Source organism: Pristis pectinata, chromosome 8 (genome assembly GCF_009764475.1).
Source record: "Pristis pectinata isolate sPriPec2 chromosome 8, sPriPec2.1.pri, whole genome shotgun sequence".
Lineage (NCBI taxonomy): Eukaryota > Metazoa > Chordata > Chondrichthyes > Rhinopristiformes > Pristidae > Pristis > Pristis pectinata.
In genome coordinates, this window is record NC_067412.1 from 50,118,691 (window position 1) to 50,133,014 (window position 14,324).

Consider the following 14,324-nt stretch of genomic DNA (forward strand, 5'->3'; position numbering starts at 1 on the left):
GGCATAAATTTAAGGTAATTGGAGGAAGGTATAAGGGTGATGTCAGAGGTAAGTTTCTTACACAGCGAGTGGTGGGTGCGTGGAACACACTGTCAGCAGAAGTTGTGGGGATAGACACATTAGGGACAGTTAAGAGACTCTTAGATAGCTACATGAATGAAATGAAGGGCTATGTGGGAGGGAAGGGTTAGGTAGATATTAGAGCAGGATAAAATGTCGGCACAACATTGTGGGCTGAAGACCCTTACTGTGCTGTAATGTTTTATGTTCTATGGTCTATGGTCTGTGTCCCCCTATTCCCTGCCTGTTCACATGTCTGACTAAATGCCTCTGAAACATTGTTATTGTATCTGCTTCCACCACTTCCCCTGCAGTGCATTCCAGGCACTACTACACTCTGTATTTAAAAGAAAACTTGCCTCACTAATCTCCTTTAAACTTTTCCCCCTCTCACCTTAAAGCTATGCCCTCTAGTATTTGAAATTTCCACCCTGGGAAAAAGACACTGAATACCTACCCTATCTACGCCTCTCATAATTTTATATATTTCTCTCAGGTTGCCCCTCAGCCTCCAGGGAAAACAATTCAAGCTTTTTTAAACTCTTCATTTAACTAATACTCTGCAATCCAGGCAACATCCCGATAAACCTCTTCCGCACCCTTTCCAGAGCTTCCACATCTTTCCTGTAGTGTGGGGACCAGAACTGTACATGGTACTCCAAGTGTGGCCTAATCAAAGGTGGGCAAGTCCCTGGCTCTTTCTTGATGTACTATTATGGGATTTCTAATGGAAATCCAAGGAGAATGTAAAGGGCCTCATTATAACATTACACCACATACATTACTCCAACCCATGTATTACAGAAAAACACATATTTTAAAGTGTATCCTATGGATTACAGTTAACTATGTGTATCATGTATTCTATGTATTGCACTAAATCACCTGGATCACCCTGTATTATTATGTTTTACAATGTGCTGGTTGTATCACAGACTGCTGCACACATTACAGACCACTGGATATACATCAGTATGCCCCATCAAAATACACATGTATTACAGTTAAACACATGCACTATAGTGCATTCATGTATTTGAAAGCATCTATGTAATTACAGTGCACCAAATATACTACAATGCAGCATATGTATAACAATGCAGCCCACATATTACATTGCACCCTTAATACGAGAGCAACTTCATGTATCCCAGTCCAACCTTATATACTGTATTACAGCACACTCTATTACATGCCATCTATATATTAATGAATACCCTTTGTATTACATTGTACCCAATGTATTACTTCATACTCTATAGATTACAGTTCTGCCGACTAATTACAGCACAACTCTATTATAGCAAACTTTAAGTTTTATTGTGTCACCCATATATTACTGTTTCTCCTAAGTATTGAACTTTACCCCATGTGTTAAAGTGCATTCTATGTATTATGGGCCACTGCTTGTATTCTAGAACACCTTCAATCACACTGCCTCTCTGTATTTCTGAGCCCCAAATATATTACAGCATGACTAATGCATTATGGCACACGCAACAGATTATGGTATAGAATTATGGAAATTTACCACAGAATGGGGCCATTTGGCTCGTTATATTCATGCTGGCCAAAAATGGACCAGGTTATTCCCATTTCTTAGCTTTTGGGCCATAGCGTTGCAGGTTATGGCTCTTCAAATAATCATTCAGGTACTTTTATTAAATATGGTGATTATTTCTGCCTCTCCCAGCTTTTCTAGCCAGGCATTCCAACCCCACATATCTCCTTTGCTTCAGGGAAAGCAAACCTAGTCAAAGCAGTTTGTCCTCTTCATTTACCATAACTGTCCAGCCATGACAACTTCCTCATAGATCTCATATGCAGTCTATCTGGATGCAGAGAGACCTGTATTCCCCTTTATACTATACCTCCTTAACCACCTTACCTACCTGACCTCTTGCCTTCAGGGATTTGTAGACATGTGCTCCAAATTCCTCTAATCCTCTACACTTCTCGGTTTATTACCATATATTGTGTTTGCCTTCCTCAAGTGCACTACCTCACATTCTCTGGATTGAATTCCATTTGCTACTTTTGTGCCCACCTAAACAACCCATTGATCTCTTCCTATAGTCTGGGACCTCCTTCCTCATTATTGACCTCTTTGCCAGATTTGTTTTCATTGACAATCTTAAACATAACTCTTATACTTAAATCCAAATCCTTTAAAAATATGAGACACATTGCGTCTATCCCAAGTTTTGCAGTAGTCTCATGTGTCAGTGTGCATTCTATTCATTATAATGTCCCACATATTTTACATTCCACCTGATGTATCACACTGCATGGCTCTGTATACTTGGGTATGACACCATATCCTATAACTTATTATGAAATCCCCTTGATAAGAATATGCATTGTGTCCTGCATTCTACCTTGAACCAAAAAATGAAGTGGAAGATAACTGAAGTGATTGTGAAAACATTGACATAGGTTAATGGACTCAAATTGGACCGTATGGTTTCTCACAGCTTGTCATCAGGTTCTTGCTGAATATGGTGAAGAACATCCCATTCACCTAACAAGCCTCTTTGGCTTGTTGAATCATTCATCTTAGCTTTTTCTGCAGGCTTGGTCTCCCCCCACCCCCTAAACTAAGCTATCTGATGCCTTCAAGCAGTCAAATCTGACAGTGAAGAGAACAAAGAATTGGCCTGTCACCTGCCAAAGAGTATGGGTGCTCTCTTTCTTTGGTTCACTGTCACTCTAGAAGCTAGCTGAAAATGGTCACAGATGCCCACAAGCCTGTGAACCAACTGCTTGTCAGAGCTTGTCATCACTTTATAGGGAGAACTTAATCCATCTCTGTCTGGGTTAGTCACTGCCCTTGGTACACACAGTACCCATTTCATTCCTAATGGATGTGGCAAAAGGTTCAATACAGGGAGAGAGGGAGGAAGGGGAGGGGAGGGGAGGGAAAGAGATATATGTATCTATATATATGGAGGGCTTCTGATTCCCATCATCAAATGGAGTGCTGATGTGGGGTTCAGACACGAAACATTGACAATTCCTTTCCTCCCAGAGATGCTGCTCTAGCTGCTGAGTTCCTCCAGCAGATTGTTTGTTGCTTCTGACTCCCACACATACTGAGGAGTACACAGTGGATGCCTATGTGGAGCAGCTGGATCCAATTGTAGATTCCGCCCTCTCCCCAAAATCCCTTTTAATGAACATGCGTGACATGTATTAATAGGATAAAAAACAGAAAATCCTGGAAATACTCAGCAGATCAGGCATCTGTGGAGAGAGAAACAGGTTTAAGATAATGCCTGACCTGCTGAATCTTTTCAGTATTTTCCAGCGTCTTAAGTTTCTTGCTTTTTTATATGTGTGGGATATTCTGTTAAAGGGTTTCTCCAAATCTTGATCAATGTAGCGGATCTTCACCCTGCTATCCAACATATAGTTATTCACATATCAGGGCCATTGGAAATGTTTATGCCAGGTACAGAATGGCTCTGGTAATGGCCTTGGAAAGAAATTTGTAGTTGACATTTGACAAAGAATTGGGTTGCCAGTTTCTTTTTTGTTCCTTTTCCCCTTCCATTATAGATGGGAATGATGGTAACTTCTTTGTGGACTGACATGCATTTCATCATACATTGGCAGTGGGTCTGGACCCATCCAGTCCAACCAGGTTATCACCCATGTGCATGGTTGCAAACCAATGAGATTTCTTGGGCTGATATCTTGCATATCTAACTGCCAGCAATATGAAAATAAAGGTGATGATTTTACATTAATTTCAACTTTTCCTCATTTCATTCAGACAAACTGAATGAAAAATGATTGATTTGTGTGTACACATCAGCAAACAGAAGTTACCAAAGTACCTTTCGATGTCTTGCTGCAGGTTTCATCTGCACCCCACCAGCTAAAGCAGTCTGACCATGGCAGGGGAGATTGGAAGGAGGCAAACAGGTAGAACAGGCTGTAGGCGATGATGCAGTTGTAATAAATGGTCACAAGTGCTGATATCAGGACCATAGTAATGCCCACACCTTAAAATGAGTTGTAAAAAGGAAATTTAAATTAGAAACTATTCATTTGAAATACACAATTCATGTACACATCTTGACATTCAAGCCAACTTTGATTAACACTGTCATGTATCTTGAACTGAGGGAGCAGATGATGTATGAGAGATTGAATTGGCAATGGGGGAAGTGCCAGGATGAACTGAGAAGGGTGGGAAAAGTTATCTCTGTTAAGTGGTGGGAAGTTGAATAGAGTTGTAGGGTATGTCCCTATATGTTTTACGTTAACATTATTCTTCAGAATGATCCCACACATTTACCTAACTGGAAAATGATAAATGCAAGAACTTTTTTGTATAGGGCAGTTGGTATGAATGCTAAGCAGATGTTCTATCTGATCTTTTGGGGACATAATGATCCAATAGCATTATTTTAAAGAAGAGCAGGGGGACCTTTCTTCTGTATTGTCCAATATTTGTTCCTCAATCAACATCACTGATAAACAGATTATTTAATCATTTTCACATGTTGATAGTATGAGCTTGCTGTGTATACAATTTGCTACAATGTTTCCTGAACTACAGAAATGACTATTCTTCAAAATAATTTCATTGGCCATTAAGGGGCTTAGGCTGTCCCAATGAAAGTGACAAGTGATTGAAATCTTCCTTTTTTGTATAAATAAAATTTCTGAGTTAATTATGTGTTAGAAGTTACAATTTGTTACAAATTTAAAACATTAATACCCATAAAAGTAATAAGAAAAGACGGTCATTTCTATTGTTTTCTAACTTTGGAGTGGAATTAGATATTTATGAGCAATTGCTAATATAGGTAAAAAGAATTACGCTGTATAGGGTCTCAGAAAATGATTCAGAGGAATCAACCATGTATTGACTCTGGGTGGTGACTGTCTGAGTAGCAACAAAACACTACATGGTGTAATTTGACAACTTGATATTATATAATGCCATATCAAAATTCTTAATGGAACTTTGCAGAAGTAATTACCAAATGGATTAAGAAAATAATGATAGAAAGGGTGGGAGTTCTTGGGAGGAAGCAGTTCCATGGTTGCAGGTAGTGTCATGGATTATGGTGTAAAGGAGATTGGAATGCATGTTGGCCATTGTTGGTGGGTTTTGATAAAGTTGGGATGTGCATAGCATTTTGGATGAGGTGAAGTTTATGGCAGATGGAAAGCAAGGATCTGATTAGAAATGCATTGGAGGTATAAGGATGAGATGAGCTGAAGCAAAGTATTATGAAGGTGAAAGCAGTCAGCCTTGGTTTTGGTGTAGATGTGAGTTTAGAAGTTACCTCAGATCACACGTGACACTAAGTTCCTGAAATCCTAGTTCAGCTTCAAGCTGTGAATATGAAGAGGAATGGGATTAGTGAGTAAGAAATGGTGTTTACACCAGGGTTCAAAGACAGTGGCTTTGATTGGAGGAAATTTTTATAGAATGACATATGGGAAGCAGTGTCGGGGGCAATGGAGATGTTGGTGTGTTAGAGTGGATGTCACCAAAACGTGGAAACTAATTGTGTTTTTTCAATGATGCAGATGTATTTTTTTAACTTGTTGGTAATAATGGACTTAAAGGTAGCAGAATGCACTTGTCAAGGAGGACCCATGGGGGCCTAGAAGGCAAATTGGGAGGTCAGTGGGTTGGTGGGAATACAGTTGAGGAAGCAGAGTGTGGGTCTTGAGAACGGGATGAGCTTGAAGAGAAATTAAGTTTTTGTTTAATTCTACCTCTACTCGATTTTCTCTCAAAAATTGTTTAATGTGTTTTCTTCTTTCTCTATCCTACTCATTCCAGACAAACGCATATGTGCTGGGATGTGATTGGATTCCCTCTTCCACTTTATATCAGTGGAATGTACTTAGCACATCTTAAATCCCTTACAATGAACCCCCAAATATATCATCTAAATAAGTGAAAGTAACACAATTTAAATTAATCAACATTCCTTTTAGAAATATGTGTGATGAAAACAACAATATTATTGGATCTAATATCTTATTAATCTGAGAATGAGAAAAATAAATATTTCACTTGTTGTCTCTTCACTATCTGTATCTCTTTCTGTAAAAATATACAGTTGATTAGCTTCATAACTTCACTAAAGCTGCTTCAAGTCGAAACGCTAATAAGGAAAACATAAAGCAATGTTTTAATATCTAATAAATCCAATTACTGTAGAGTGAACATTGACCTTGCATGATTGGAACAGCTTTCCACACTGCAACAGGTCCGCGGCTGGCAAATTGTCCAAAGGAGCATTCCAAGAAAAACAGGGGCATCCCGGTGAGCGCTAGCATGATAACGTAGGGAATAAGAAATGCTCCTAGAAGTTGAAAAAGATTGTATGGGTATTAGAATAACCAGGTTAATTCATGATGTTTTGGAGTTAATATTAAATATCAGACTACCTATTAACACAGGAACTAACTTCCAATGACACTTTCAAATTTACTTAGGCTGTGAATACCAAACAAAACTGCCTCAATGAACAATTACGCTTTTGTCCGATTGCATTCTTTCAACAAATCAAGTCCATTTACTTGAGGGTCTCAGATGACATCTGGCACACAGTAAATGCTTTGTTTCAACATCGTCAAATAGAGGGATATCATTATAGAGTCACTGCTGGAGCTGAAAATTCAAAATATGCTCCCAACAGAAACCTTGCAGAGACTTTTCACCAAAAGATGCAGAACATATTGCTGAAACCACTGAATTTGAAGATGCAGAAATTAAAACATCAAAATGAATTATTACTTCATGTAAGTTGAGTAAATTTTGATCACAAGGCAGAATGAATAACAACATGGTAAACACAGAAAAAAACTATAACTCAGCAATATTTTGTGGAAAATCAAACTTTTTATGAAACCAGATACTTTATCCTCTTTGAATGTTGGCAGTTATGTCAGCGGCCACAGAAACCATAACTGCCAACATTCATGGAAATTCTGATTACCTGACCCAGTGACTCACTGATAGAAAAGCTCAATGTGCGCTCCTTTACACTGGCAAGACCAAGCATAGGCAGGGTGACTGTTTTGTGGAGCACCTGCAATGACCATCATGAGGTTCCAGTTGCATGTTATCTCAACTCCCCTTCCTACTCCCACACTGATTTTTCTGTCCTTGGTCTTCTCCACAGCCAAAGTGAGGCCAAATGCAAAGTAGAAGAGCAACATCTCATATTCTACTTGGATATCCTGCAATCCAATGGAATGATCACTCAAATTCTCAATTTCTGGTATCCCACACCCCCTGTATTGCTTTCCCACTCCTACCAGTCCACCAAGGTTCTTTCTCCCTTTGTTCACCTTTTCTATTCCCTGCCCCCTCCCCCCATTACTTAGATTCATTACCCTCTCCCACCTGGTTCCACTTACCCATCACTGACACATCTATCCACCTGGGTTTCTTCTTCCTTGGCCCTACCCTTCCTATTCCCTCCCTCGTCTAGTTCCATCTCCCAACCATCCCTCCCTTATCTGGTTCCACATCACCTTCTAGCCTCTGACTCTACCTTCCCCTCCCCTCCCCCCACCTGGCACCTTCTGCCCAATTTTTTTCCTTGCATGTTTCCACCTATCACCCACTAGCTTCTGTTTCCAAACTCCCCCCCACCCACTGCCCCCACCAATGGCTTCATCTGCATATCATCCCCCACCTCACCCAGTTCCAATATCACCTACCAGCCTGTTTCACCCCCCTCTCTCACTTCCTGATGCAGTGTCTTGACCCAAAATGTCAACCATCCCTTTGCCTCCACAGTGTCGCTTGACTCACTGAGTTCCTCCAGCAATTTGCTTTCAGAGTCATAGGGGCATATACCATGGAAGCAGGCTCCTCCGCCCGACTAGTCCATGCCAACCAAGATGCCCCATCCAAACTAGTCCCATTTGCCAGCGTTTGGCCCATACCCTTCTAAACCATTCCTGTACCCATCTGACTACCTTTTAAAAGTTGTTATTGTATCTGCCTAAACCACTTTCTCTGGCAGCTCATTCCACATACATACCACCGTTTGTGCAAAGAATTTGCCCCTCAAGTTCCTATTAAATCATTCCCCTCTCTTAAACCTCTACCCTCTAATTCTTGATTGCCTAACTTTGGAAAATCACCTTAGTGCATTCACACTATCTATGCCCCTCATGATTTTATACACCTCTATAAGATCACCCCTCAGTCTCATATGCTCCAAGGAATAAAGACCTAGCCTGTCTAACCTCTCCATATAACTCAGTCGCTCAAGTCCTGGTAACATCCTTGTAAATCTTTTCTATACTCTTTCCAGTTTAATAACATCTTTCCTATAGCAGGGCAACCAAAACTGAACACAATACTCCAAGTGTGGCCTCACCAAGGTACTGTACAACTACACCATAACCTCCCAACTTTTAAAATCATTGCCCTGACTGATGAAGGTCAGTGTGCTAAAAGCCTTCTACACTACCCTGTCTACCTGTAACTTCACTTTTAGGGAACCATGTTCTTGAACTCTAAGGTCCCTCTATTTTACAACACTCCCCAGGGTCCTTTTTGAGGCAGATTTGTTTATTCTGTGACTTTGATCGACAGAATAGACATGATTGTAATGTACTTTGTATACATATTTTATTCACTATAGGAAGCAAACAGAAGCCCACATTTCCCTGTATCTTTTAAGTTTTCATGTCATAAATCCTGATTTGAAGTTGAACATGCCACACATCAAATGTAATGATTTATACTTTTGAAAAGTTTCCTATTAACCTGAGGAATTTGTTTTGTATAAGAAGGAAGGTTTATGTGAATGGTTTTCAAATTAATTTAGAAAATCTTCCAATCATTCTCATTTCTTCAACAAATTTAATGTAAAAAGCAACTTGGATATGGACACTTGATCTGAAGGAATGTGAATCTGTGAGTTTCAAGTGAATGTTCCTCTGGAAATCATAGACAAGCTGTAATCTGATTCTAATAGGTGGGGCTTAAACCTGATTCTAACATTTGTGGAACTATGCACTCATTAATCCATGTAACATATAATATGGAAATGTTAACATTTAAAACCAATTGCAATGATATGACTAAAAAACTGCCAAAATTTCTGTGTGAAGTAAAAGGTGGTACATTATGCCATCAACTTTTACCAAGCCCACAGAAGGTGATAAATTGAATTTCCTTTGATTTCTAAGGCCTGAACATCAGATTTTTTTCAAGAAAGAAGAGATCATTATTGATTACTTTGAGGAACTATATAAGGAGTTAGCACTCCAAGTCTCTATAAAAGTATGACACGCTTACAGTTCTTTGTTGAAACATGTTCCCCAGTTTATTTATTGTTTTTTTCTTTCTAGCTTTGTACCTCTCTGTTGATTTATCCAAATACAATTTACTTCTATGTGTCTCTCCACTAAACAATTAATTAACCCTCATTCTTTCCTAATGGTGAAGATTTTATAATGTGAATGTACATTACTGCATGGGAAGTGTTCAACTCTCTGCTCCAATCATAATTATTTAATGAAGTTCCCAGGGAAATTCCCAGCTTACGAAATTCATTCTCTGACTGAAGCAAAATACTCTCTTTCTTTAACCAGAAACAATGGACAACTGTGTTGTGATATTTTTGTAGTTTTGTGTCTTAGTTTTTAATTTGGTGAGGTTGCTATGAGCATTTCGCACGAACGGGTATGACCCCTACCTATACATAAGGCCCCAGAGACTGATTCTTTCAGGAAACTGATAGCTGAGAATTTCAGATGCTGTGCAATACAAATGTTCTTTCATTTTAGTAATCTATTCTAGTCCAAACTAGAGTCAAATCTCTTTAAGTGGGGTTGTGATCAGTGTCAATCTTTTGGAAAATCGAATTCTCACTCTAAATATTCCCAGAGGTTGTCGGTCATCCTCTGGAAGGAAATGGTCCAATAATTTCAATATTAATTTCCTTTTTACTATATAAAAATGAAAATGCTTCCTCGACCCACGATAGAATTTTTAATTAGCCAACAGTTTAGAACTGAGAGATTCATTCAATCCTTCCTTATCTCTATAGTGCTCAGCCATAGAGTCTTTACCTATTGTAGAATCTCTGGTTCAATGTGTTTAATATTCTTTATAACTCAAACAACTTCTCCTTTGTTTTCTTATTTTCCCACCCCTGCACTTTGGATTCTGTACAGTACCTCCTCCATTTTTGTATGCCAGATAGGGGAATCGCCAGACGTTACCCAGACCCACAGCATAACCGATCATTGAGAGCAGGTAGTCAGCCTTGGAAGACCAGTTGCCTCGCTCCAAATTCTCATCACTTTCGGTCACATTGTCATCAGTGGCAACCTGAGGGAAGAAAGGAAATAGCTGAACCTGAAGTTAGGCTTCAGCAATATAGATCTCATACAAGAAGTAGAATGTTAACGCAAATACCAAGTGGCTGTCTATTTAGCTTTGACCCTAAACCCAACAGTGAGCCGCTGCAACTCACAACAACCAAATCAACAGTACACTACAGGATTTTATGTAAGTTTGTTGCTACATTTTGATAAAATACTCACTGTGTTCTCTGGAATATGTGTTTGGATAGCACTTTGTGAGTAGCCAGGTAAAGTCAATTCTTCCTTGTTCATTATTGGACTATGATTGTTCCACTTGTTGAGAGACTGGATAAAAACCCTCAGGACAGCACCTTTATCAAAAAATCTTTTGATTTCTTTCCTGCTTCAGGATCCTGTTCACGATTAATAAGCTCCGCCTCAGGAAAGACTCTTCAGCAGTCAGAACCCAATCCCTTTTATGCAATTTAAAAGGGGTGTAACTCTGTTTACTCAGGTCATTATGACATCCAAGCTTCGAGAGTGTTTCTACCATTAATAGTTTGATCTGTCAGACCAACATTTTTTGATTGCTGGTCATTTGTATTTGTTTCAGAACACTTTGTGGCAAAGTGAATTATTCTGCATCTGCTTATTGGACAAATGCATGTGATAATATCTGGAATTTAAAGGTACAAAGTATCAAATGTACTTGCATCAGTTTAGAACACAGACAAAGCAGAACTCTGATTGTACTTGCTTAAAAATTGGATTTTTTTTGATGACAGAACTTTAAAAGCGCCTGAGTTCATTTTACAGTTGTAATTACAGTTTGAGCATTTGATTTTCCTCGAAATATTCTGAGATTACATCCTTTACCTTCAAGTGGTATCACATCCAACATTAACTGATTCCAGTTCAGCTGTATGTGTTGTGTTTATGCTGCGTCAAAGGCACATAGGATATCAGTAGAGATTTTGTTGTTAACTTCTCTTAAGACTGTGGCTAAATTTGATATTTGTTATATTAACGGGTAGATGATTGATCAGTTAAGGGATTTCTCACGCTGTCCAGATAGTAAAGTTGCTAACCTGTTTATGGTTAAACAAAATCGAGGGCAGGGGACTGTCAATTGAAATCTTTAAATTTTAGAAACTAATTTCATAAACAGTAATTACAATCAGATAGTGCACATGCATATGTGCTTAACAAAAAGATTGAACTGGATGACAGATCTGAAAAAGAACTGTTCTTTTGGCTTTTTTTGACTGTTTAAATGACATGTTTTAAAGTTACCCCCCACCTCCAAAGAAACGTATTGCAGAGAGATAATAGAAACCAGCTATCATACTTTAACCTTAAAAAGTATATATTATGTATTGGATCTTTATCAGATTAATACTCCCATATAAATACTGGTAAAAATGTACTATCTTTCAATCAACTTTACAGGTTCTGAGCTGTAAACCTATAAAACCTGTCATTCAGCAAAACAAGAATTTCCCAGATCTGTTCCAAAAGAAAATTCTTCATCATGTGATTTAAAAAAAAATTGGATTATCAATAAAGTATTGTTAGGATAGTAATTGGACCATGTAACTCTGTCCTCTACAGTGCTACATGTTGGAAAATTATATTTTTTGGCATAAATTACAAAAAATGTAGGTACTCACGTTTTCAGGGAGCTACTATAAGAACATAAGAAATAAAAGCAGGAGCAGATCATTTGGACCCTGGTACCAGCCCCGCCATTCAATATTATCATGACTTTTCTTTATCTCAGTGCCACTTTCCTGCATTAACCCCATATCTCTTGATTCCCCCAATAATTCCAAAAATCTATTGATATTCGTCTTGAATATACTCTGTGACTGAACCTCTGCAGCCCTCTTGGGTAGAGAATTCCAAAGATCCACTAGTATTTGGATGAAGTAATTTCTTCTTATCTCAACTTTGAATGGCTTACTCTGAGATAGTAACCTCTGGTACTGGACTCTCTGGTAGAGAAATATCATCCCTGCATCTACCCTGTCAACTCTCATCAGAATTTTGTATGTTTCAAAGAAATCACCTCACATTCTTGTTAACTCTAAAGAATACACATGCATTCGGCTTAATGTCTCTTCACAGAACAATCCCCTGCATCCTAGGAATTAATCTGGTGTATCTTTGCTGCAATTCCTCTAATCCATACATATTTTTCCTTTGGTGGAGAGACCAAACCTGTCCACATTACTATCTCCAAAGATTTTTGAAATACTGTGACGACAATAATTTGCAATGTTCTCCAGGTTCTCAACTCAGAGATAAAGAACTTGCTCTATGTTCTATGTACTATGTACTTTTTGAAAATCAAAGAACTGCAGATGTTAGAAATCCGAAATAAAAACAGAAACTGCTAGAAACACTCAGCAAGTCAAGCTGCAGTTGTGGAAATGGAAACACATTTAAGGTTTCATATTAAAAAGCCTTTATCAGAACTGGGAAAGAGAGAAGATGTTAGTTTTATTTTGCAGAGACAGTGTGTAGGGATGGATATAACAAAGGGAATATCACTTATGGGGGGTGAGGCCAGGATTGCTGTGGGATAAACTGTAGACAGAGTCATCCAATTGATAGGTTAAGGCAGTTAGAGAAAGAACACATGAACAAGGGAATATAGATATGATGAAATTAGGAAAATAGCTAGAAAGTAGTTAGAAAAAGAGAATACAAACAAAGGAGCCTAAAAATTGCAAAAAGGAGAGTTATTGGAAATGCCTAGTAGATCAGACAGTGGTAACGGATGGAGGAAAATGGAAGCAATATTACAGACGAATGACCTATAGTAGAACGAACCAGTTTGCATACAAATAGAGAAAGTAGGTTATCTGTAGTCAATTCACTTGCATTTCTTCCAATCTATGTAATGCATTCAGTGTTCACAACGTGGTCTTCTCTACATTGGAAGAATCGAGGTTGCAGAGCACTTTTGTTCAGTCAGCAACTCTGTTCTCCTGTTGTCTTCCACTTTGATTCCCCATCTCACCCATCTCTCCCCATTGTACAGGATGTCTGTGGCCTCCTGCAACATTATAATGAGGCCCAGTGTCAACTTGTGGGATAGCATTTCCTCTTCCATGTGGGCATCTCACAGGTTTCTGGACTCAGTATTGAATTCTACAACTTCAGGTATCTCTGTATCCCAACAGGCTTTTTCTGTTGAGGTCATCCACCTGTAGTATTGGCTCAGTTTTTCTCTGTCCATTAGCACCAGCTGACCTGCTGGTCATTATGTCCAACTCTGCATCTGGCACCTTTTATGTAACTTTGTTTGTATTCTCTCTTTCTTACTGCTATCATTTCATAGATTTTTATGTTACTCTGTTCATATGTTCTCCATCTAACCGTCCTCACTGATTTATCACCTTGATGACTCCATCTGCATCTTGTCCCCAAGGAAATCCTGGCCTCACCATTTCAGAGATATTGCCTTTGTACTATCCATTCCTCTCTACACTGGGGAGGAGTGGATAGTATATAGGCTTGAAGAAGAAACCAGTGGGAGAGGCCTCTTTTAATTGGTCATTGCATGTTCAGTTCACTGCTGCTTTGTGCCAGCTCCCCTTTATATTTGGCCTGTATATACTTCTGCTATCCCACTGCCTGGCACAGAGGATTTGATTCCTTCATTGCCACCACTCCAGCCTTTTCCCTCAGCCATCTGTGCAGAGAAACCATCAGTACAATGTATTTTCAACAGCTTTGTGCAGTGTTCTTTAAGGGCTAGAGTCCTACAGTGGTGTGGCAGTTGAAAGCAGATAACGTAAATTCAAGAGGTAATTGTGGGAAGCTGTCCAGATTGCCATTTAAGGAATTGTTGGGCATTGTAAATGCACTTAAACATTTGCTTTATGGTTGTGATCCAAAAGAGTATCTAAGCTGTTCCACAAGTGGGCAGGATTAGGAGTGATGCA

General features: G+C 38.9%; 1 protein-coding gene across 1 annotated transcript in view; it reads right to left on the reverse strand.

The window, feature by feature from the left end:
* LOC127573468 (sodium- and chloride-dependent neutral and basic amino acid transporter B(0+)-like) overlaps positions 1-10,793 on the reverse strand; it is a 40,426-nt gene extending 29,633 nt beyond the window's left edge. Inside the window, exons 1-4 of the mRNA XM_052021721.1 lie at positions 10,612-10,793; positions 10,243-10,396; positions 6,267-6,398; positions 3,900-4,067 (exon numbers count right to left, since the gene is read on the reverse strand). Of these exons, the coding sequence (XP_051877681.1) occupies positions 3,900-4,067; positions 6,267-6,398; positions 10,243-10,396; positions 10,612-10,683 (526 nt within the window). The 5' untranslated portion in view covers positions 10,684-10,793. The remainder of the gene's footprint in view (positions 1-3,899; positions 4,068-6,266; positions 6,399-10,242; positions 10,397-10,611) is intronic.
* Positions 10,794-14,324: the final 3,531 nt, after the last annotated feature.